Source organism: Myripristis murdjan, chromosome 9 (assembly GCF_902150065.1).
Source record: "Myripristis murdjan chromosome 9, fMyrMur1.1, whole genome shotgun sequence".
Lineage (NCBI taxonomy): Eukaryota > Metazoa > Chordata > Actinopteri > Holocentriformes > Holocentridae > Myripristis > Myripristis murdjan.
The window spans coordinates 18179165-18203960 of NC_043988.1; the positions used below are offsets into that span (position 1 = coordinate 18179165).

At 44.4% G+C, this 24796-nt stretch overlaps 1 protein-coding gene across 2 annotated transcripts in view; it reads left to right on the top strand.

The window, feature by feature from the left end:
* Positions 1-24796, top strand: part of emid1 (EMI domain containing 1) — a 52991-nt gene that overhangs the window by 904 nt on the left and 27291 nt on the right. For both annotated transcript variants that reach the window (XM_030060617.1, XM_030060616.1), the window contains exons 2-3: positions 8045-8158; positions 9199-9302. In XM_030060617.1, coding sequence (XP_029916477.1) covers positions 8045-8158; positions 9199-9302 — 218 coding nt within the window. The remainder of the gene's footprint in view (positions 1-8044; positions 8159-9198; positions 9303-24796) is intronic.

Genomic DNA, 24796 nt, shown 5'->3' on the forward strand with positions numbered 1-24796 from the left:
CTTTTTCCTGTCCTGGCAGCACAGTTTGCTCTGCTGACTCCCATCCTCATTGTCCATGCGCACACACCTACTCTCTGTGTGGCCTTTATGGCTCCTCTGTCTGAGTTGTGTTGTCTTGTGCTCTGCTGTGCTCCAGCAGCAGCAGCAGCGGCAGCAGCAGCAGCAGCAGCAGCAGCAGCAGCGCTCCTCTGCTCCAACATCTGCTCCTTCTCAGCTGTCAGGGTGCTCTTCACAGATCTGCATCGAGTCCTCAGAGGATACAGCAGTAAGCTCCGCACGAGACAGGCACAAAGCACCACAACTGCCAGCATAAATCCAGCTCTTATGTGACTCCCAGCGGTGAAGATGGGATGCATCTTGAACTGGCGTTGCAGATAGTGGATAGGGGAGCCATGATTTTTGCATTTGCAAGAAACTGCTCTTGAATAATATCTGAGAAAAAAAGGTAATTGAATGAACAGGGGTATGAAATTGTTAGATCTCATTAAAATGAGTGAGTGTCTCTTACAGCAGAGTTGTTGATGAGGGTGGATCTTAAGGAGAGTCATCAGACTAAACACACAGGGAGCCAGCTTTGATTCTCCTGGAGAAAGCAAGTGCTCAGTTTGGAGGCTGGCCAGTGCTTAACGATGAGATGACATTTCCCATCTCACAAATATTTATGCTGTAAGATTCAAAGTGTGTGTGTGTGTGTGTGTGTGTATGCAGCTATGAGGTTGAGGTTGGACACTCTCCTGGCTGGTGAGGCCCTTGTCCCGGGCGTGTCCAGGTGGCTTGGAGACGTCCCAGCTTTGGTCCGCTGGTTTACCTCCCCTGTCACTCATTGCCAGAGGTTTGTGGACATGTTTACCAAACACATGCAGCTGGGGCTCCACAGCATCTGGGCTTGTTTTGGGAAGAGGGAGACGAGTTTACAATTTACTCGGTTTGCTGCTGTTTGAAAGTTGTGGTGGAGAAACAAGAGATGAATGGAGGAGATGGAGGGACAGAGCCTGGGGAGCCACCGCTTGTGAATCAGCTGCAGCCTCAGCAGGCGGAGAGGTCAGCGGGTTTGACATGACATTAGAGGAGCTGAAAAGTCTCGGTCCACCTGCTGTCTCGACTGATCTATGAAGACAGGCATGTTTATGGTGTGTCAACAAAAAGCCAAACAGTGGCAATTGGATTTTAGAGAACAGAAGGCACGAGCAAGTTGACATTTCTAAGTCACAACGCAGCAGTAATGACGGTGAAACTTAGGAGTTTGTCATTCAGCAATGCCACAGGGATTTAGGCATTAAAGAGAAGAGTGTTCATTTTAGAGGATTGGGAAAAGGTGTCTGTCACATGAAAATACAAAGTAAGAATGTCTTCCTAGATCGGCCGTGACTTCACACAGTGATCACCCAAGCAGAAGGAGATTAACAGCTCCTCGGTAAGTTCTTGACTGGTGCAGTTTCTCTGTAGAATAGCCAATAAAGTGTTCATCCACCCATGTCCAGCTTAATGACTATATGAGCTCAGCACAGTGAGGGGTTCAGAAGGTGGCTGCCTCTTTATTTCTTGTCTGGCCTGCCTCCTCTTCCTCTTCTCCTGCAGAGGACTTGTCATGGTCTGTCAGGCCGTCTGAGCCCTGTGGCATCGGAGCCATCACCACCTTAACCGTGGCCACTTCTGTTTGACCACGGGAGCGCAGATGACAGGGAGTGCAGCAACTTAGACATGCCCAGCTTAAAGGGAAATGTTATATTTCACCATTCAGGAAACTAGAGTTTATGTGCTCTAGGGAAAGTTGTGTCAGTGTTAAACATTCCTCACTGTCTTCCCCCAAATCTGTGGTGCCATACACATGTAGTGGAGATGTAACAATTCATTCATTACATCGATGCGTTAGTTATAAACTGAGCAGAGTCAACTGCATTGATCTGCTAAAAGAAATACACAGAGTGAGTGATGAGTGAGTGCCCAAATATGTATGGACTTTTTTTCTCTTTTCTTTTTTCACATTTTTAGATAGATAGATAGATAGATAGGTATACTTTATTGATCCCAAACTGGGAAATTCGCACTTTTTTGAAAATGAAAAAAGGATATCGTTATATTTGTGCTTATTTAATGAGTAGAAGATTTATGGATTCAGAATAATATATATAATAATATCATAAGTATCAGCTTTAAAATGAATATAATCAAATCAGTTATCAGCAAATCCAAGATTGTGCATTCCTAATAAAATAGTAGCCTAAATATGGCATGTTTTACATAAAGTTCAAGTAGTTTTATTTTGCTCAGTGAATGCGTACATTTTGAAAAGCATTGTATTTTATGTCTGCCATGTGGGTCATCACAATAAAAGTAGGCATAATAATATGTTAATTCCACTACAGGAGAGACTTGATGTTCTCTGCAGATAGATAGAAAAAATCTGTGTATATATCAGTATCGGCATCAGCAACCAGCCAAAAGATTTGGAATCTTGATATCGGCAAAAAAATCCCAAATCATGTATCCCTGAAAAAATGGTGGGTAAGAGTACTGAATCAAATCTATGAAAAAAATCTGTTAAAAAATTGTTAGATTGAAATTCCAACCAGTGAGTCATGAATCAAACTAAGTCTCTGTTAAACCACAGGTTCATAGTCCATGTATGGCTCCACAGATAACAGATAGAGGCATCTGCTGACTGTGCCAGTGATGATGATGATGTTGTAGGAACAAGGCTGTATATCAGCACTAACATCACACTGCAGCTCATTTGTTTCAGACAAACGTTACAAGTGTCCATGGTCGATGGAGCAGCTCTAAGCTGCAGTTGCCATGACTCCACAGCTTAGCATCCTCAAGTTCTTTGGTCCCTTTGCTATTGGAAACAATTCACATTAATGAATAGTAATGGGGCTGTATGAGGCCATGAGTATGATTCATGTGGACTGAGTAGAATTCTCTCAAATAAAATCAGTGCAGTAGTAAAACACAGAGATGCCAAATATCCCTTATTCTGAATTGTCCTCTTCTTTTTTTTCTACTTCCAACTACAAAAACAGAAAAAAGAAACGTGCATACCAAACCGCACACAGACACAAACACTCTCAAAACTCACAGGTGCTCCAGACCCAAATGCTCAAAACAGACTTCTCCAGCATGAGGGTGGAAAGGAGTTTTCCCAGTTTTTCTGTGAATCACCGAGCCGGGCCCTCCAAGGCCTCACTATGGTGCTTTGATGATTTTTTAGATCTTTGCTTTGTGGGTTAATTGACCCAGAGCGGGAGTTTTTTTTTTTTTTTTTTTTATTGGGAATGAAGAAGTTGTCTTGCCAGGTCTCATAGGAAAGCCGTGTCTCTTCCTCTCATTCACAGACGTGATGGCTTTGAACTGCAGCACAATAGGCCACCGTTAATGCTCACCCATTAGCTTCTCATCCAACTCCCCCATAATGCCTCAGAAATGTAAACCACTTACTATTAGCTTAATTTGTTTTTGTTTAACTCTCTCTCTCTCTGTCACTTGCTCCTGATCCTGTTATTTTCTAGATTATACCCAAACATTCTTTATTTTACAGTTATCAGTCATATCTTGCTGTAAGGCTACTGTGCCAAACTGTGTGTTTTGTTATCCTGTTCAGGCTCTGTTTTGCTCAGCAGCTGCAGATTATAACTCATGGAATGTCATACTCCTCTCTCTTCATTAATGTCACTGTTACTCTTTCTCCCTCTCTCCCTCTTTCTCTCTTGGTCTCTCATTTATCTCATGCCTCCCCTCTGTCCCCGGGGACCCACAGTGCATCATAATTGTCTTTCCTTCCTCTTCCTTGTTCCCATGGGAAGCCCCCTTGTGTGACCCCTATGGTGAAATGACCTTCCTCTCCTCTCCTCTCGTCTCTTCTTGTCTCCTCTCCTCTCCTCTCGTCTCTTTTTCTCTCCTCTCCTCTCCTCTCCTCTCCTCTCCTCTCCTCTCTGGCTCTTTGCCACATCTGTCTTTTGTCCTTTGTTCATATCAAGTAGTTTTCCCACAGCCAGAAATTTTGTGAAATTCCTTCAGATTTCTATCATACTACAATTCAAACATATTTTTGACTGTCTCTCCTCCCACACTATCAAGAATGGATTAGTAGCTGCAAAGAGGGTTGGACTTTTTGGCTATGTCCCAAAAGCGGGGAGTTATTGAGAGGGGGAAAAGAGTGCAGCAGAAAGCACAGCAGGGAGTACAACTGGACATTTCAAAAAAAAAAAAAAAAAAAAAAAAAAAAAACCATAGTGTGGTTCTGTGCGCCTGTCCAGCTTTTTGCCCTCGTCAGCCCTCCGTCAGTTTCACGGGGCTTGGCGCTCAGCTTCTACCTCTACCTCGCAGTGACCTGTATCAGTTGTCTGGTGTGATCATGAAAGACGCAGCCGGGACGCTGTATGAGCCCTCAGACGTATCGAGGCGAGGGCACAGAGACTACTCCTTAAAGGATATAAGCTTTTTTGACAGGTTCACGAGCTCGCCGTCAATATAGCATTCATTTGGGGTTCAGCACGTTTTTGTTTCCCCCAATGTTTTACTGTCTTGGCGTCAGTAGTGTTGAGGAACAGATGGGCCAAAGCTGTGATTTTTCCATCCCTTAAGAATTGAGGATTTTTCTCTTAAGTGTTGGCTGTGATGTGTGTGACTGGGAGAGATGGCTGATGATTTATTTAGTTTGGGCCCTGCATTCTGAGTGCGCCATGTTTGCATAGAGACCTGATACTCACCGAGGGCCTGCTTGGTGCTTTTGCCAGTGAAACAGCATGGTGCTGGTGAGTTTCACACTTAACAATGCGAGGATGTCTCCAGCAAGATGAGGGTGTCGACCATAAAGGATTTTTCGAGAGAAAGAATGAGAGCATCAAGCACCTGTGTCCCTTGACATGCATAAAGCCAGACAAAATCCAGTGGAGCGTCTCCAACTAATTGAGCATGGTTATTTGCTTCTAAACAAGTGTGGTTTTCAGATTAGTTTTGGTCCTTGTTAGATGCCATGGAGATAGTGTTGTTACCTCCTTGAATACAGTTATCTCTAAGGGAAAAATCAAAGAATGCAACAACAAGGCCAAGAGCTGTAAATGTGTTTCTTGCTACTGTGCAGCTTAAAATTCACAAAAAGTCATGAGAACTGCTTAATCTGAGTGCTGACATTTCTTTTATAGTATATTTTGCGATAATGCCCTGGTTCAGTGAGTAGTATAAAAGTGTTTGAATGTGTTGAGTGTTGTATTGTTTCAACAATGTTGTCCTCCCCTTCTCATAGCTATTTTAATCCCTGTCACATACTTGCACATTGTGTGAATTGCTAAGTGACGCTTTGCTGCAGCTTGAGGCAGGTAACAGTTGTCAAGTCAATCAGCATACTGTAAGCTCTTTTATGTCAACGGCTTTTGTTATTTCATTCACTGAAATGCCGCTGGTTTGTGTTCCCTCTTTTGTAATTGCATAAGTGCAATGCAAAGAGAGAGCGGGAGACCATAAAAACCCACCCCCACTTCCCCTCTTACCCCCTGGTGACATTCTTCGCTTTTCCCAGGTGAAGCTGTGGCCTCTTCTCAGCCTGGGAAACTCTGATGTTTATCTGTTGGTTCTGGAGGATAAGTGGCGGGGAGGAGTTGGGGTTAGCCCCCCTTCTCCCAACCCTACCTGACCACAGCCCCTCCACTGCCTGGCTTTTTCCACCCATGCTGCTCACAGCAAGTTGTTCTGGATGAGGGAAGGCAAACACGGTGTAATAATACAGATTCCAGTTAGTTTTTTGTAACAGTATGGCTGATGGATATACTAAGTTACACGAAGGGAGGGCCTTCATTTAGCCTAAATAACACTTGTAGCAGATTTACTATCCACTTACTTAACTTGTGACAATGGTTTATGATTATAAAGTGCAAGCCATGTCTTACTTTTGCACATTTTCCTTTTCCTTTCCCTGGACCATTCATTCTGCTGGCTTTGCCTTCAGCTCAAGCCTCCCTCACTAATAGCTGGAAACTGCCAAAATAACTTTTTTTTCCCCCCAAAATGCAGCAGAGAACAAAAAAAAAAAAAATACTATCTTTGTCATCCTGCTTTTGTTTGCACGCATATGTGTGAGGAGTCTGACTTTGATGCTTATGTAAGTGAAACAAAAGAGAGCTACATCACTACAGTAACAGATAGCCTGTGGAAGTGGCTGACTCTTCATGAAATCACCGGGGTACGACTGCCAGAAACTGTGATTGTAATCAGAAATGTCTCTTAAGCCCGCTGAGAGCGGACAGATATTTCTAAGTGGTGCCCTTGTTTGCACTTGGCCGGCTTAGATCTGTGTGCGGGCACCGCAACATGTGGGGATTGTTAATGGGAGCTGGATGGGGGCTGCTCTGCATCCTATGCCTTTGGCAGTTTCTTGTAGTGTAAACTCCCTCTCTCACACACACAAACATATGGTCTCTCATATTGACAAACAGACTGTGGTAGAAACACCCTCCCACTCTTGCAAACACACTGGCAGAGGAACACACAAAGTGCAACTATGTGCTAAGAGGCACACAGTCTCCTTTGTGGTCTCTACATACAGGCCTCTCTCTCTATACATGCTGGTGATTGTATAAACACAGGCTATAGTAATGGTTTCCCGTGTCCCTCCTTCAGCTGTAGCCATATGAACGTAATCAGGGTATTTGTACACTTCATCGTTAATAAAAGGCTGGTAACACATGTTCGCTCTAACAGCCTCAGCATGTTTTCCATACATTAGAGCCGCCTAACTACACTTCCATGTTTCCTTGACTTGATGAATAGAAAAATCTCCTCCATCTCAAACACAATATGAATGGACAGTTTTGCAGGTCTGTGTTTCTAATATTTGCTAAGGTAAACACATTTTGTTAATTGTCATTAGGTGGTGGTTCCGGTCTACTCACTGAATCTTGTGGAAGTGGTCCTCTGAGGCCTTTGCTGCTGTGTTAATCTGCAGGTCTGTGTTACTGCTGGGCTCATACTGTCAGAGGGAGCCTCGGCGTAAGAGAAGCTTAATGAATACCACAGTACGATTTCCTCTCATTACTTCATGACTTTCATTTTGCTCGTTATAATTTTTTTTCTGAGCAGTAATGCTGTGATTGGAACCATACTGTTGCTCCATTACTAATCAGGATCAGATATCTCGTCTTGTTAGGAGGGTAGCAGAGCTCAGAGCATTTGGTGTAGGATAAAACCTAGTTTTGATCTCACTCCTGCTCCACTGAATCCATCCTCTGTATCATTTTTTGGTGCCTTTTCACTCAGTGGAGGACTGAGTGATTTAAAAAAAAAAATGTGGACATTTTGAAAGTAACTGTAGAGGCCTTAATAAGGACCATGGAGGTGCATGGAAACACACATTCCCCAGTAGGCCCTCTAGCTCTGACTGATCATTATCCTCACTATAAGATGCTCACCCCTGACCTTCACATAAGCTTTTTTCCCTGATAGGTCAGTTTCTCCACAGTCTTCCCAGGTGTGCAAAGTGAATCCTGATAATGTCTTGGGAAGGGAGTGGACTCATGACCCAGCATCAGCCCGTGTTGAAAAACTCACTCTAATCTCAGCGTGGGACCTCTTCCTCCCCCCACCGTTCCGGAGGGAACGGAGGGGGGAGGAAGAGTCGGTGACTCTGCCTCTTCTGAGACCCATACAGAGACGACAGCTAACTGATGTGTATTGATAGGAGAGCGACCGCAATGTAAATACAGCCCACAATGCACTCCTGCGAATCTCATGGCTGATTGAACCCATGTAAACACCGTAAAGGATTTTCAAAAGAGAAAGGTTGGGGGGAGGGGAGGGAAGGAGGGAATCGAAACCCCTGGGCAGAGAACGGCTTATTGAGTGTGAGTGCATGGCTAATTTCCTTTTGTGCGCGTGCTGTAGGGTGAGCGCATGTGATTTAGGGCGAGATAGTCTGGCTCCCCTGTAATTTATGTGGCATGGCGAGTACCTTATAGCTGGAAAATCTGAACAGTTCTGCCCTGATTTTGCCACTTTTAAGATGTGATTTAATTTCTCGCTCTCCGTCCCCCCTCCCCGCTCTCTTTCTCAGGAACTGGTGTCCACATACGGTAACGAAGACAGTAACTTGCCAGGTACAGAATGGAACAGTTCTACAGCGAGTCTACCAGACGTGCCGCTGGCCACAGGGATGTACAGGGGGCAGGTGAGAATGGGCAACACACCTGAGACACTTTACAGGAAAAATCCACCCTAAGACTATTAAAACGAAGCTCTTTTTTACAATTAAAAGTTTTAATCTCACCCATTTAAATAAAAGAGTCAAGTTTCTTGCCCGTTTCAATTGATCCAGTGGTGACGATTACATAAATCATAGAAACTAGTGGTTTGCGGGCAGAATACATGTCTCTCTATCAGTTTTATTTCTATTGTTTCCTCTGTTTTTCCTATGCCTCAAATTTGTGCACGACCTTTCCAAGTGCCTACGTCACTCTACCAAAAGTCTTTAAAGTGTCCCGGACTACAGTGAAGGACCAGAAGCCAAAGGGGGATCCTGGGAAAAATAGAGTCAAATCAAGCCATCAGAAACCTTACACCGTTTAAAAAAGAGCTATTGGCAGTGTACCTTGCCTTTTTTGGGGCTCGATTTGTTGTTTTGTGGTGTAGTTTTCTTTTGCCATATGTAGATGTTGGTTGACGCTGAATATTTCCAGTGCAGCTATAAAGGAGTTTAATAACACTTTTTTTTTTTTCAGCTAGCTAAAATAACAATGGTAAATTTCAGATTTTGCTGTCGGTCCTGCAGACTTTAAGAGACAGAACTTCACACAGGGAGAATTTCACAGTCAAACAGACAGAAATACCAGAACCAACAGTAGCCTGCATTGACCATAATGCAGTGCAGCAATAAGATATGTATTATTATTTTTTAAACTGGAAAAATTCTCTGTTTTGCTTTTTTTTATGCTCTAGGTATCACCGTCTCCACCTCCATGTATTGCCCACAGCTGACTAAAAACAAGTTTCAGTCCTATTATCTGGGCTGGGCATTGTTGAAAGGCATTCTGGGAAATGTAGGAAAGAATAAATTGAAGTAGAAGCAGATGACACGTGAGAAAATGGGTACCACAAAAAAGTAAACTGCAAGACTTTATTAAAAAAAAAAGTAGGGTGGACATCACAGATTCCTGATATGTATTTTTCCTCATTTTTAAGTTTACAGTGGATTTTGTGTATGTTCCTCAGCTACAGGACGGTGGTCAGACCTTCCTACAAGATGGTGTACCGCACCGTGACCTCTCTGGAATGGAAATGCTGTCCGGGATTCAGTGGAGCCGCCTGTGAGGAGGGTAAGTGAAGCCAGAGGTTAACCCAGATGCACTGGAGCAGGGTGGATACACACATTCACACATTATTTATACAGGAGCAGATAACAGAAAACCCCGAGGACACGGTGTTCCGCTGAAGGATAAGAACCCAGCAGATGGTTGATAGTTTGAGTCGAGGATCCAGTAGGTTTCCCCTGTGATTGGCCGTGGGTCTGCCGCAGCTCCGAGAGGGAGAGAAAGGGTTAAGAGGAACAGGTCGCCAGGACGACTTTGGCTGCTGTCAGTTCCCTTTTCCTCTCTCGACGCTCTCACTGTCTCCCCTTTCCCCTCGCTTCATCTCTACTTCCTCTCTCTTCATTCTTTCTTTCTCCAAGCTCGCTCATCTCATCTTCCTAAGCTGAATCCATCATCATTTTCTTTTCCTGAATTATAAACATCTGCATCCCTCTCTTTTTGTGCTGCTCTCCTATAGCCTCACTCCTGTGTGCTTCGGTCTTCCAATACACATGTATGAATAATGCCTTAAGACAGGAATAATTCTCCTTAGGCTTCCATGGGGCTTCTTCTTTCGTCTGATGGCGAAGAAAAAAAAATCACTCAGCATCTTCAGGCTGAGCCAGATACCTCCACTTTCTTAATCAGTTTTTATGTATTCATCCAGAGAGTCACTGAAGTATGTAAGGGTTCGCTCTTTTGTGTGGTTTTGAGCTTTACGGTCCAGCTGGAATCATGCTTTCGTGCTGCAAAAGTGCCATGCGAGCACTGCTGTTTTCATTTTTGACTACAGTAGCCACCCACTACACACACACACACGCACACACACACACCCTCACAGACACACACACACACGCACACACACAGATATACACAGAGACAGACACACACACACTCCCACTCTGTGCGTAATGACTTCCCCTGGCACTGGCCCCTGTGTCTCGGCAGTCTGGGGAAAAGGGTGGAGCATCTGTTTATAGTGGGACCCAGGACTTGACTGGGCGTAACCATAAATCTTTGTGACACCAAAGAACAATAAATGTTTACTGTGGTTTAAGTGGTCACTTTTTGTGGTGCTGAAAAGAGAGGCTGTTTTTCTCTTTCATGCGTGCCCTCCCAGGTGAACTCACAGCTACTCTTTGGCGGACTGCAGTCTCGTCCGCTTTGCTTTGCTTCAGTGGGAGAAATGACTCCACTTTTTCCCACTTGCATCACACATGCACACATGCCTGCACACACAAGGTACATATGTGTGCTGTCTGAATATTATGCTCCACACGTTCTAGTCCTCCCCCACCCTTAAAGTGCAAAAACACCCCAGTCAGTCAGACAATCCTGATTTTAAACACAAAAACAGAGGAACAGGCAGTCAAACAGTGGAGAATTATCCAATTAAGTTGTTGCTGGAGGAGATTCCCCTCTGGTTGTCATGGCAGTAGGGGGCTGTCGAGCCAGCAGGGATGCTGGGATTAGCCACTTATCTGAGCGCCGTTCCGGGTGGCTCAGATCACAGACGGTGCTGAGTGGAAGTGACAGGTCCCATTCACAGGGCCTTACTCTGCCGCACCATGGATACTATCCAGGGCCACCGGCGCTTTGTTCTGCTCCTGCCGCGTGAGCAGAACCCCTTGCCAGCGCAGAACCTGATAGCCCACTGCTGTCCGCGTCATTCCCTGCTTTAAGGTGAAATGAACCCCCCCCAGACGGGCAAAGCTGTGGCCTGGATTGTGCTTAAAAGTGTTGCCATAGTTTTGCCAAGCAAAGCTGCCCTCTTAGCTCAGTGGCTGGGCTGTGATTATTTTTAATTAGGCCTTGTATGACTGTGTTAGCACCTGCATCACCACAGGTAATGTGATTTTACCAGCCTATGGCAGTTATTTTTTAGAATAACAGAATAATTAGAATAAGTATCAAACTTAAAGGTGTAATATTCAAAATTGCCGGGTGTCCACTGAAGTGGGAACCATTCATCTTCAATTGACCAAACGTGGAATTGACATGTAATCTATCAGTGAGTCGGTCTGATGATGAAAGCCATGTAGACATAGCGATTAAATTACATGTTTATTGCATTTTTTCATCAGTTGCATCAAAATGTCCTCACTTTTGCACAGAGTGCCTTTAAACATGCAACTTCTAAAATTTCAGATGATAGTATCTCTGAACAATGAAAGAAATCAAGTGTCTAGGTCAAACTCCAGAAACATGCTGCATGAATCTCATAAACCTCTCTCCCAGAAAATAGCTGATTCCGGATATGCAACTTAAAAAAAAAAGTCCTTAAAGCCCCCTCTCAAAGTTGCACTGCTGGGTATATACCCTCACTCCCGTCTCCCCCTTTCCTCTGCTTGTCTGCTTTTCACAGACTGTGGAAAATGTACATGATCCACTCATTTAAGTTGCCTCCCCTGCCTTTACCTCCACAGTTCTCCCATCAGCTCACAAAACCCTGTGGCCATGTCTGACTCCCAAGGCTGGGCTGCATTACAGTGGCCCTTCCCTCAGCAGTGCCCAGACCAGCAGGTCGCTGAGGCTGGATAAAGGTCACGAGGAAGTACATTATAAGCTGGGGACACAATCACTGATGTAGCTACCTCTTGTGACCTTTGTACATCAAGTGAGAGATGAACTTTGTCAGCTGGAGCCAGTCTGTTAGTCTCTTCTCTCTTGCCTGTGCAGTTTTGCTCTTTGCCTGCCAGCAAACTGGACAACACGAATCAACAGGTCCTGTCAGGAGTGGAGATAACACGGCTCAATTTTAGCTTTGGACCGTGTGTTTCCAAAACCTCTCAACCAAGGCAGCAGTGTGCAGGGATGAATGAGAAAGCATTATGGTGGAGGGATCACACGATGCTGTCTTCCAGTCATACACAAGCCTGTAGGATCTGTGGCCTTTTGGCCCTATCGCATTCAAACCGAGGACTCCAAAAACAAAACATTACATCACACCCAGGCCGATGACAGACAAAACTACTCCGTCAGAGTCCGAGTGGAGTAAGATAACACTGCATCGGACAGGCACCCTTCATATTTGCTCTCTTTTTCTTACTCTCCCAGCCCAGCTCAGGACTTGGCTGAAATTCCAGACCAATGGTGTAATTACAGGGTCCTAATTGTTTTCTATGAGGTTTGGGAGATATTGTCTTACTTCTGGATCTGGAACACAATGGCCTTTATCTCTGATTGAGCCTGAGTAAAAAAAAAAAAAAAAAAGTCTAAGTATTTGCAGATGGAGGCACTTTCATAGCCTGCCAGAAACAGAGATTTAATGTATGCCTGGTTGGCTTTGGCATGCCAAGGAACAAAACTCTTGTTTTCGGAGGGGATATCCCAACTTACGGCACATCAAACAGAAATATTAAAATTAAACCTCATTTTAAGGCAATTTTGTTACATGAGAGTATCAAATTTATCCCATAAAGGCAACATTAGAGCTAGCTGTCAAATACTGTATCCCGTACAGGTTGCATCGGCGTGGACATGCCGTAGTGAAGAGATTGCAGACTCAGCAGTGATAGAGATCTGTGATATTCATAGACATTTCCCTCAGGTGTATTTTGGACCGTAGCCCACTCTCTCCTGCCCTTCCTGATTTTGATGAAGTCTTAAAAGAGGATGACACTATGAGGCGGTGGTTGATATCGTGGTCCTGACTTTGATATATTGAGGAAAGCACTTAAAAGAAATATAGCTGCGGCTTGTTGCAGGAGGGGGCCGCGGTGCAGCAAAACATATGGGGGAACGTAGACTTGAATTAGCACGGCTGTCAGAGCGATGCCGCGGGGGTCCCCATCAACCCGTATCTCGCAGCCAAGCGGAGGCTGCGGTTTTTGGGTTGCAATTACGGTATGGCTGGGAGGCAGAGGCGCATTGTCTGTAATAAGCTGCAGAAATGTAATCTGTGTTTTCACAGCTCAGCACGGCTTATCAGAGGCCTACACGCTAAACCCCTCGCTTTAAACATCAGTAGGCTGCAGCTTGCCATTAGCAAGGGAAGAGTGGGAGTGCGTGGATGCTGGCGTATGTGTCTGTGTGTCTGCCAGAGTAGATGTGTGGGTGGGAGAGCAAGGTGTTGAGGATTTGCACAGTGAGGGATGCAGCTGTTCAATGTGATTAGCTGCATTAATGGCAGCAGGTTTTAGTAGCTGTAAGTGGAAGGACCCCAGCACAAGGCCATAGGGGAGCAAGTTAAACAAGACCAGGTGACCTGCACTCCCACTCGTCCCGGACCACACAGAGGAGCGCTTTCGAAATAGTTATGCTGACCCAACATACAGCCACCTTTTCATACAGCTGTCACTGAAGTGGCCCTGCTCTTCTCTCTGAATCACATGCCTGGATTCCCCCATTTCCACATTTACAGGTTGTAAATATGTCATTCTCTCTCTCTTTCTCTCACTCTCTCTCACACACAGACACACATTCATAAGCATAATAGATCTGACGTCAGATATAACAATGTTATTCACATCCACGTTCAGTTTGAACATGTTATATAATCACGCAATGTATGCTCTGTACTTATTCCTGTACACATACTGAGAAATCTACAAAGACAAATCCAATGCACACAGGCAGGCCGGCACATCCTCAGCGCTGCGGTATGCACAAAGGCCTGAGCTTCTGAGATTCATGGTTATGTAAATGGCCAGCGCAGCACAAGCACTGAGCCCAAATTGGAAGCAGCTGAAGTTAAAGCAAAATGAGACAAGGGTCCCAGATCAGATTAGAAATGGGGGCGTCCTCCCCTTTCAGCCCATGCTGCTCCTCTCTTGGGAACTGTCACAATAACCATTCATTAACACACAACAGCATTCAGTCGATTTACCCCAACAACCTTAAATTAACTAAACCAAGCAGTGGTGGTGAGATTTGTTTGCTCCTTCTGTCTGGCACCCTCTCATACTGCACCCTTGATCTGTGAGCGTGTGCTGGTTTCCGCAGCAGGGTATTTTTTAAACATTAAACAGGTTGAAGAAGCATGGCACTGAATATATGCACAAATGCTATCCTTGCAACACATGCCTGGCAAAATTTGAGAAAACATATTCCATTCTAACTATGCATGTGCAAAAATTTGATGTGAACAATGTAAGAATCGTGGACTAATAATGATGGAATAATAATTTCAATTATATATCTCTGTATGAAGAAGCAGAATGACAGAACAATAAGATTTTCTGTTCCAGATATGCTTATCTAGACAGGACTCAGTCAGCGCATCTTGCAATCTTGCACATGTATCAAATATTTGACTCGATGTAGGCAGCAGCACTATGTGATACAGTAGAGATTTGATTTATTTGATATCTTGTCCATGCACTAAGAACCATGTCAGACATCATTGTTGTGCACTGCTTTCCACTCCATTAGCTGACCTACATCTTAGGAAATTATGGCTTGTTTTTTAAATCTGAAATGAATGGCAGTGAACTTGAAGGAATACAGATGTGCGATGCTTCAGTTGAATCTTTTTTAAAGTTTTATACATCCTCAGCCTTGAAACTACGTTAAGTTTTATGCATCTGGCCCCTGGCTGGAAGAGCCTCTTTTGCTCACTGATTTATTTATTATTTCCCTAGACGTCCCAGGGGAGTGCATTCAAATTTCTGTTTTTCCTGCAGTCAAGAAGAGAGAAAGTGGGCCTAGCCAACGCTGCAAAAAACTTTCAGGGATGAAAATAGACCCCACAAATATATGTGCACACATGCACACGCACACACACATACACATACATTCCCCATGGCAGCTGCAGTGCTCTTCTGTCCCCAATAAAGCTGCGGCATTTCCCTTCACCCAGCAGTCTAAGTGGACGTGTGCTGACTGAGTGACCCACAAACCTGCAGGCTTTCTCCATACCTGAACCTTGCAGAGCACGCAGACTGCAGGCACAGAGAAAGGGGGAAAATAAAGTGAAGTGAAAGTGTAAATGTGTTGATTTAAAAAAAAAAAAAATAGAGCAACTTTCAAAATCCTTTACTTTTTCAAAATCTCCATCGCTAGTCAAGGCGGGAGCTAGCTCTTTCTTCTGACTCCTCTGATCCACTCAGTGACTTGTGATTAAAGCTGCATTAACCCTGCCTGCTCCCTGCTCTTCAACATATTACTGTCCCTCAAATGAAAGGTACACAATGGCTTGCTGTAGGTACGGTCACAACATAGCACTACTGTCCTTAGCTCAGGGCTTTGAGAAGGTAATGAAGTATATTCTCGGTGTTTTGACGTAAGTGCTGAAACAATGGCAGCATTGATGGAGCAGGTACGCTCCCATACAGCTGTGATGAGTTCAGCTGGCCCATCGCTGCCTGCATCCCACCGGGAAGGCAGGGGATCTCTTTCACAACCCCAACCACTTATAGCATATCGCCATCCTTCACCTATTTTGTCTCATTCCATTTACCTATCCATCCATCTCTCTCTTCCTTTCTGCCTTTTATTGTTACCTTACACACACACTCTCTCTGCCCCCTTTTTCTCTCCTTTATTTTTTCTGCTATCCCTGAGCAGCTGCAGATATTAATCCCCATGAAAAACTGTTTTGGCCCCTTATTGCCATCTCCTTTGCACTTTCTCCCTACTTGCTAGACCACAAATACATATTAGTTAAATAGAAACAGTTGCCATTACTTTAGGGCCGTATGTATTTTATACTGCACGCTCTACATTTACACAGTATTTGTCTGCGGTTGTTGAACACTCCCAGAAGTCTTAATTGTCCAGCTGCTCATTTGTCACTGTTATGAGTTCATAAACATATACAACACCACATAAGAGACGCGTGAGTGTTTTGGCTCAGTGGGTGGGGATTTTATGAAGCCAGCTTCCAAAAACCTCCTACACTTCCCTGTCTACCAAGCCACAAACAGACCACCACATCACAGAGATCTTGCTGTGGTGTGTTGTGGTGACATCATTTATGGCTGCTTGTATCACAGACCTCCCAAATATCCCCCTCCACCTCCCCCCCGTGGTTCAGCCTCTGCTTCCCAGCCAAAAAAAAAAAAAAAAAGAAAAAAGAAAAAAAAAAGCGCACCTTTGGATCTAGCTCATCATCGCACAGAATTTTAAATCTTTTGTCTCTGTCTTACTTTTGAGCTCTACTTTGCACTTGACTTTGCATATATTTCCATTTCCTCATGTGGTGCTCAGCGGGGATGAGAGGAGGGGTGCTGATGGTTGTGATTAGTTCTGGATTGAAGACTGGAGTAGAGAGGAGGTTTGGATGAAGTGCACGAGCAGACAGTCTAATTAGAGACATGCCTGGTCGGCTCTCACAGCACAAACCTTACAGAGCAGCAAGCGTTCCCTTTGAGGATCCAATCGCCTTGACCGAAGACAAATTACCTCACTTGATTGGCTAGAGGAGAAAACAATAGAGGATAGAAGAGCATGAGATCAGATTTCTGATATAAGAAAGTGAAGCGAAGTGCAGCTGGCAGAGGGGAACTATATACAGTAGGCTTTACAAATGTTATAATCAGAGATAAGACTTTCATAAGAAATCCGTTTCCTTAGGTTGTGTGCAAGCATGTGTGTTTTTTAGTTTGCCGTTTGGACAGAAAATCATGTCGATGTCTGTGTCTGTCCTCATCAATGGATCTCTGTTGTCATATGAAGACCTGGTTATCCCAGTTTTCTTGATTACCATGTTTTCACTTCATCTGATGTATTGACACTGTAGAAGTACTGAGGGGTGACACAACTTATGAACAGTCAGATGAATCAACCTTTTCCTTGCAAAATATGAGAGGGATATTTTTAGATATTTGAATGTACTTGGTCAACGGACCCCCAAGTATATGGAAGAAATGTTAAGTGCATCATTTTTTCTCCCTTTTTCGATCCTTAACTTCAGAGAATTTAATGCTCCTCTGAGCTCTGAGAAAATTCTACCACCCTTGGTCTTATGGGAACCGCTTCAAAGCCCACTGGCTGAACTCAGAAAAGAATAGTGGTCAATTTGAGGCTGATTTTCATTGCTCCTAAAAATGTAACATTTTGGAGACATGTTTTTCACCGGACATCAATAATACGTTAGCTTCACAGTGCTCATGCATTCACTTTCAGCAGTATTTCACGCAGAGAAAGTGCATTTGTCCCACAGACACTTAAGACAGACATGGAGCTTTCCCAGTATGCGCTGTGCTGTTTACACTGCACTAATAGAGCATGTAAGACATGCATCATTTAGGAAAGAGCTCATATCTCCTCCCTTGTCCTTCCTCCTCTGCTGTCATGCCTCCAGGAATCGTCTTAACTCCATTAGACGTCCATGTGCACATGCATACACGTACGCACACCACTCTGTCTGCTTTACTAACTGGTTTGGGCCTGACTAAACATTGCACTTCACATCTTTTACCCTCTTCTTGCTCAGAGATTGTGTCAGAGCCTTCATAGCGATGGGTGCGTTGCTCAGGAAGTATGGTGCGCTCCAGTGGTGCAGGTCCAGGATTCAGGGCAGGAGGATGTGGTGGTGGTTGTAGTAGTGTGTCTGGTGAGGCAGTGTCGGGGCGCAGAGCCAGAGAGGCCCAGCGGGGTGAGCTCATTAACAACAGGACGTACCCCTGAACCTCTAAACCCAGGCCTGCATTCCGCCCGCTCCACTGCCCCCTGGGACTCATCCAGGGGGCTTTAACGGCCCCGGAGTTTTGGTTGGACCCTCGCCACGGCTAGAACGCAGAGCTGAGCTTTGTGTGTCAACCCCCCTTCCCATCAGGACCATAAATACAGGCCAGAGAGGGTGCCTGTGTGTTCCTGCTTCCTCAGGTGTTTATTGCTCTCTCACTCCTTCACGCTGAGCTCACAGCCAGTGTCTGGCAGCAAACACACGCTCATGCACATACAGTCATTCCTACATCTATTCTCAATAGCAAACACCTGCTCTGAAACGCATTGAAACACAGCACAAGTTCACATGAAGAGACAGACATAAAATAAAATCCACATCTATACACCAGAGATGAGTTGAGTAACACAAACACAGAAAGTTTTTTACACCCTGGTGAGCTGTAAAAGCAGAGATGGACATAGTAATAAACAAACCTGAAACACAGGCAGCACACGCATAGTCACTGTATCCTTCTCTCTGGTTTCCACACACACACATTTATCAGCTGCCCGTGTGCCCTATGACAGGCAAGCTGACAGGGCAGTAAATCATTTTGTTATGGGACCTCACTGCTACTGTGGCTGAGCCGGCCCCAGAGTCAGAGCCCTATCTGCTCCGTCTGCTGCTGTCATTGGCGTGAGGGAGAGGGGATGAGGGAGAGACAGAGGGTGATGTCATGGCCGTATTATTTCTGTTGGCTGTCCTCCATGTTGTCTGCCTAAAGGGCTTCATCTCACCTGATGGGGACTGCAGCCCCATGAGACCATTGTCTGGCCAGCTCTGTGGAGACACTAAGTCAGCCAGATAGCACTCGGTGCTGCACATTTAAAACAGTCCCTCAAAATAACCAAGTATACAACTGTTTGATGATCCGGTGGTGTAGTTCAGTGGGCAGGAGAGAGCACTATCACTGCCAGTTTAAGAGTTCAGTGGGGCAACCGTTGCTAAAAATGAATGCAGTCGTAGTACTGTAAGATACTTAAGATAAAAGAGGCATATGCTTCTCATTTTAGCGGATTTCGTGCTCACGTAGGTGAGGAAGGAAAGGGTTAGTTTCAGTATGTGTACATAATGTGGTCCAAAGTATGTTCACAGTGGTTACACATTTGCAGTTTTTCTCATTTGCGTACATGGCCTAAATACTTAAATCCTAGCTACAAAATAACCAATATTACCATAATAGTATCTGTTTGAGATGAGGTAAATGCTGATACTGATATCTGAGACACCACAGTTGTACAGTTCATAGGATCTGCTACAGAACCACAGACTGCGCACAAATTGGCCTCTCTGAGTCTTTTCAAATAGGTTACCCTCTTTGGACATCCCCCATCATTACATCCTATTTACAAAAGACCCAAAGGATTATTCTTGCTTAATGCGTTTTATATGAACCCTCCACTTTCCCTGTGTAAACCTAGCCACTCGAGTAAACAGAGACCCATTGAGGCTGAGTTACTGAATCTGCGGCCAGATGGGTTCTCGACCTTAGACAAAGTGGAGAATTAAGTTCCTAAAGTCCAAGCTCGGCTCCAGCCCCCTCTCTCCTCCCTATGGCCTGGCTCGGGCGGCTAGCAATCTGTTCACTCTCTCCTAGATGGCGAGAGAGATGGGTGTGTAAACTGAGAGTGTCTGTACCAGTGAAAGGGTGGCTCAGATCCAATGGGACACGTTTTCCTGAGTGCTGCCAGGTACAGAGCGCAGAGAGTAAGGAGAGGAGGATGTGCTTTTCTTCCCCTTTTATTGTTAGAGCTAACACTTGGCAGGGAATTGGATGGCATTGTCGCTTTTAGCCTGAAAAAGGAGAAAATAAACTCATTGTACGGGATATGGAGAGAAGAGAAAAGGGAGGCCTCCTTGTTGCTGGAATGGGCCGTTCCAGTTACTGTAAAAAGGACAAAGAACAGACTGAAGTAATAATCATGATGAGCATCATTCATACGTTTTCCTCAACCCATAACCACAAAGTCCCATTGAGTTACGGTGTAATCTTTCACAATTTTACTAAAGTTTATAGTTTAAATTAAATTTGAGGCCCCTTGTCTTTGTACGCAGACATCCCAGAGTCTCTGAATGGGTGACCCATGTTATAACCATGCACCACTACCCCCTGAGTATGGGCGGGGAGCAGTAGGACAGCCATGAGGACGCCAAAAGGGTGAAAGGGCGCCGAATTGAGGGCTCCAAGGTTTGTGCCTTGCTGTAGAATAATGGCAAGCATTGTTCCTTTAAGTGGTGTATCCACACTATCATAGGACATTTTTTGAAAAACTCATTTGGTGTCAGTCTAAGTCCCTTTATGGCTGTATGGTGTGTGCTGGTCGTAATAGTGGAATACAATCTGTGCCTTTTAGCGTTTTGGTGACAGGAAATCAAAAGGACAATTAAAGTCAAAGAGAGGTCTATTTAAGTGTCTAAGTCTCAACACTCATGAGATGAATAGGAAGATGAATGCACATGATAGCCAGAGAGAATTGAATCCACTTTGTATTACATCCATTTTTCTTTATAGTTGTGGCTTCCCTGTACTTTTTTCTTACCGGTTTCTCTCCACTCTCCTATATTCACTGCCAAACTGGAATGCTGTGGCCACCGTGGATACCTGCCAGAGGTGCAGAGATTCCTGAGGTCTGTGTGAGTGACAGTTGAGTCTGGGCCTGGGACTAACACTCTCAACCTATCTCTCTGGATGTGTTTGTGTAACCATGATGGAGGGCTCACACAATCTCACATCCACGTAGGGGTGGGACAGGACACGCTGGGAGATGAATTACAAACACTGCTCAGGATCACTCATCCATCTGAGTAGCTCTTTTTTTTTTTTGCGAAGCTGGAATTCCTTTCTCCTGGCTGCACCTGACAGTGCAGAAACCTTAGCCCAAGCGCACCGCTGCTTCACTCTGCGTTCCAAAAAATGCAGTTGAGTGCAGCCGTAGCTTTTCAGGTGGTTCTCAATCAGAGTGGGACAGCCTCTGTCAGCAGCGAGCGGTTGCCCTCCTCTCTTGATGTGTCTGCAGGATCTATCTGTGAGACTGTGAGGCAGACAGATGGAGAGTGGATGGCTATCAGCAGCCATTTGCTTTCACTCTTTCTTCTCTGCTTTTGTTTTGTTTGAATAAAAGCAGAGGTAAAATTGTCGATGAAAGTTGGAGGTGTTGAAAGGAAATGGCAGAACATGGTACAGTTGGCTGAAAAGCATGAATGTAAAAAAAGGACAACTCAGAAAGACAAATTTAAGCGCAGACAGCTAGGCTGTGTATGGTCTCATGATATCAGAAATGGCCAAAGTAATGTGAGGCCCTTATATAGGACCATTTGCACCCATACTGTTTCCTCATTATGCTCTCATATTCCAAGATGGAAAAGCTTCCATGCCACCGTAGAATGGTCCAATAATCCCAGTGGCCACAGTTAACGACTTCTATCTCCTGAATACAATGGACAGCCCTAATCCTTACACTATATTTCCATGTATTCCACTGCTTCAGTAATGGTGTCCATTATGAGTTTCAGTGCATTTGAGAGTCTGCAATATAGTAACCGTAACACATGTTGAACACTCATGGAAGGAAATTATACCTAGAGCAGAAAGTGCAGCCCACATTCTTAATTTCACATATTGTAAACCAAAACAATAAATTACAAATGAATGCACCTCAAGAATCCACAGGAATATACTGTAGTTTCACATTTTGATGCATTAGACTCATAATCGCTAGTGACTAGGCTAGGTAACTTCCTGGAAGCTAACTAACTTCCATGCTGAACAGTGATTATGGCTGTTGAAGTTACAATAGTCTGCTAATCTCTCAGGTAAAGTCTCCCATGCACCCCAGTGTTCCCAATGGCTGCCGTGTGAATAAGGTCACTGGAAGATATGCTAATCAATATTCCATACGTAAGCCATGGCACAGATATAGGGATTATCGTCAAACTGTCACTATAAAAGCAGCCCAGGAGCTTGAGGGCTGTAGCTCATGTCTCAATTATGATAACACTCCTCATTCTCTTGATTTCCATCCTTGTACTCACACAGAAGTAGGGGGAGTGACTTAAGTGCTAAAAATGCATAATATTACTTTAATTTTCCACTTGCCTCGGGGACTTGTCATCTCACCACCAAGTGATGTCATATGTAATTCTAAAGCTTTCATAAAGCTTTTAAACTGCAATACTTTTTATAGTGGTCTGCTATGAAGACAGTTTTATGTAGATGGGTGTATAATGACTTTTAAAGGCTGATTTGCTCCAAATTGTCGCTTGTGATTTTTACAGCTTTCATAAGTGGTTTAACATTCTGCAGATATGGCCTACCAAGTCAGCAACCTTGTCAGCATAATACCCCATAATGTTTTCTTGTTTAGGAGGGAGGGGAAGCTTGCAGACTTGAGCTCACAATAATCACATTTATGAATCAATTAAAACTTAATAAATAGCTGAGAATAGAGTGTGAGTTAAGAGGATTAAGAGTTCATAAGAGGTGCCAGTGATGGATTTGGATGACGGCTGGATCCTTAAATCCTTCATCAGTTAAGGTCTACCTCAAGCCACTCAACCACTCGAGCGTGGAGACACAGCACTCTACTGTATATTATTACTGTTGAGAGGTAGAAATGGAGAGAAACACACTTGTTTTCTAACTCACTCATATCTTCAGGTGCCACGGTTTGATATATTTCAGGCATATTTGGGCCTTGAGTCAGACTGAGGGACACATCCATCCTTCTTTACTTCACTACCAAACACCTGGGGAGATCAGGTCCCTCCTAGCCAAGGCCTAGAGGCCTCTTCCCTAGCATAACTCACACTGCCAGATAACAGGGATGAAGAGGGAGGGATAGATGGGATACACCTACATATGCAGTGTGCAGAGTGTATGCTCACACAGACACACATTCAAACCACATGCGATAGACCGACAGCTGCCACCCAACACACTCAAAGAGAAGTTGTACGCACATGGGAGAGATAGAGAGAGTGGAGACAGGCTGTCTGTTTTGTAATATCTCTGTATGTATGTGTCAGAGCTCTCTGCTGAGCTCCATCTGACTGAGGAGTGTTAATCTCTGGAGCAGGGAGCTCGGCAGGTTGCCACTGGCTGCTACGACTGCGACCGCTCTGATAAATTACACCACAGTGACCACGGGGGGTCTCGCCTGTACATGATTTAGGACCCGCACACGTTTTCAAGCCAGAAAAGGCTCTTTACACAATAAGTCTCTGACAGATCATTACTGAGTGTGACTTTTCCCTGGTGACACTCCATATGTTTTTTGAAACTCGGTAATGAAATTTTATCCTCACTTCACTGACCGTCTAAATATGACCAATCACCACTAAATTACTTTCACACCAGTGTAATTATGACATAATCACTGAAATAACAACGTTATTTTCACATGTAATGATTAATAGTCTGCTGATTACTGCAGGAGAATTAAAACACCAAACATTATAATTGCAGTTTGACCATTTTATTCACTCGTTGATGGGCAACTTCTAGACACAGCACATAAACATCTTTTACACTTAACCTGAGACCCTGTTTTTCTATTCATTACTGGTTTATTACAATATATAGAAAATGGAATATGGTTTTTATTATGATTATATGATTAGCACGTGCTTCCCCAAATCCCTACCCTACCTTCCAGCACCCCTGTAATGACTTACATACTGTTATTCTTTAAGCCTCCATCAGTGTTGTCCATCTCTGATTTACACCGACTACCAGTTTTGCTTTAATGCAGAAGAATAAAAACTTTGAATTATTCAGTGTGGGTTGTTTTGAAATCTGTGTGCATGCATGTTTCATGATTTGAATAAAGCAGGCCCATGATAGGTGCTGATGCCCAAAGGAGTCATTTTAACAAGTTTCTGCTGTGTATTGATGTTACAAAAGCAGCTACCATGGTGTATTGCTTAAAGTTTGTACTTTTAACTACATCAGCAGTTTCTCACAGTGTGGGTGTGATGGAGTGGAGGGAAGGGTGTTGTTGAAAAACTTTGTGAATGCTGGTAGGGAGGAGAACGAGGGGGTGCTTGTGTTCCTTTGTAATGCGGTGCTGAGATAAGGGCCCCGTCCAACACGTCAGCCCCTGCCGGAGCCCCGCGGGGTCCGACGACCCCTGTTGACCTGGAACTGTGATCACACAATCTGTTTTATTAGCTGACAGCAGAACATGATTGATGGCTCGGTATTATTCTGCTCTCCTTTGGCCTGTGGTTTCTTTCTGTTCTAAAACCAGTGATGGTTCTCCCTCCACGTTTTGATCTCTTTTTTTCTGCCTTTCCTCTGATCTTATAATCTGCTTCCACTCCCTTGCATGGGAGCCTCTCCTCTGTATGTGTCTGTCTGTGTGTTTTCCTTTCGTCCTTGTGTGCATGTCTTTACACAGTCGGTACTGTCTGTGGACATGTTGTGTTGAAGTGCCTTTCAGAGATAAGACCCTCATTCTGGTGTGATGGCAGAAGGGGAGAGGATGAAGGGAGTGAATAGAAGCATCTCTTCTTCACCTTATCTCCTCTTTTCCTCCCCCTTATCTTCACTCATTTTTTCCCAACATTTTTCTCATTTCTCCCTCTGAGTGATTTGTAGCAGGAGCAGTAAATTGTTGTGCGCTTGCAGAGTGTGAGAGAGTTTTGTGTCCCCATTATGGAGTACCAGTCCCAGCCTTTAGCCTGACTGGGGCTGAGAATGGATGTCACATTAAGGCTGGAACACTTAATCACCTAGCAGCATCTTGGCCTTGGCTGAGAGAGAGAGATGGAGAGAGAGAAAGAGAGAGAGAGAGTTGGACAGAAAATGACAGAGAGGGAGGTATAGTCTCCAAGGGGCTTCCTATACTAAATCATGCAGTGGCCCCCACTGGTGTATCGTAGCCAAAAACTGAGCAAAAGCCCAAATCCC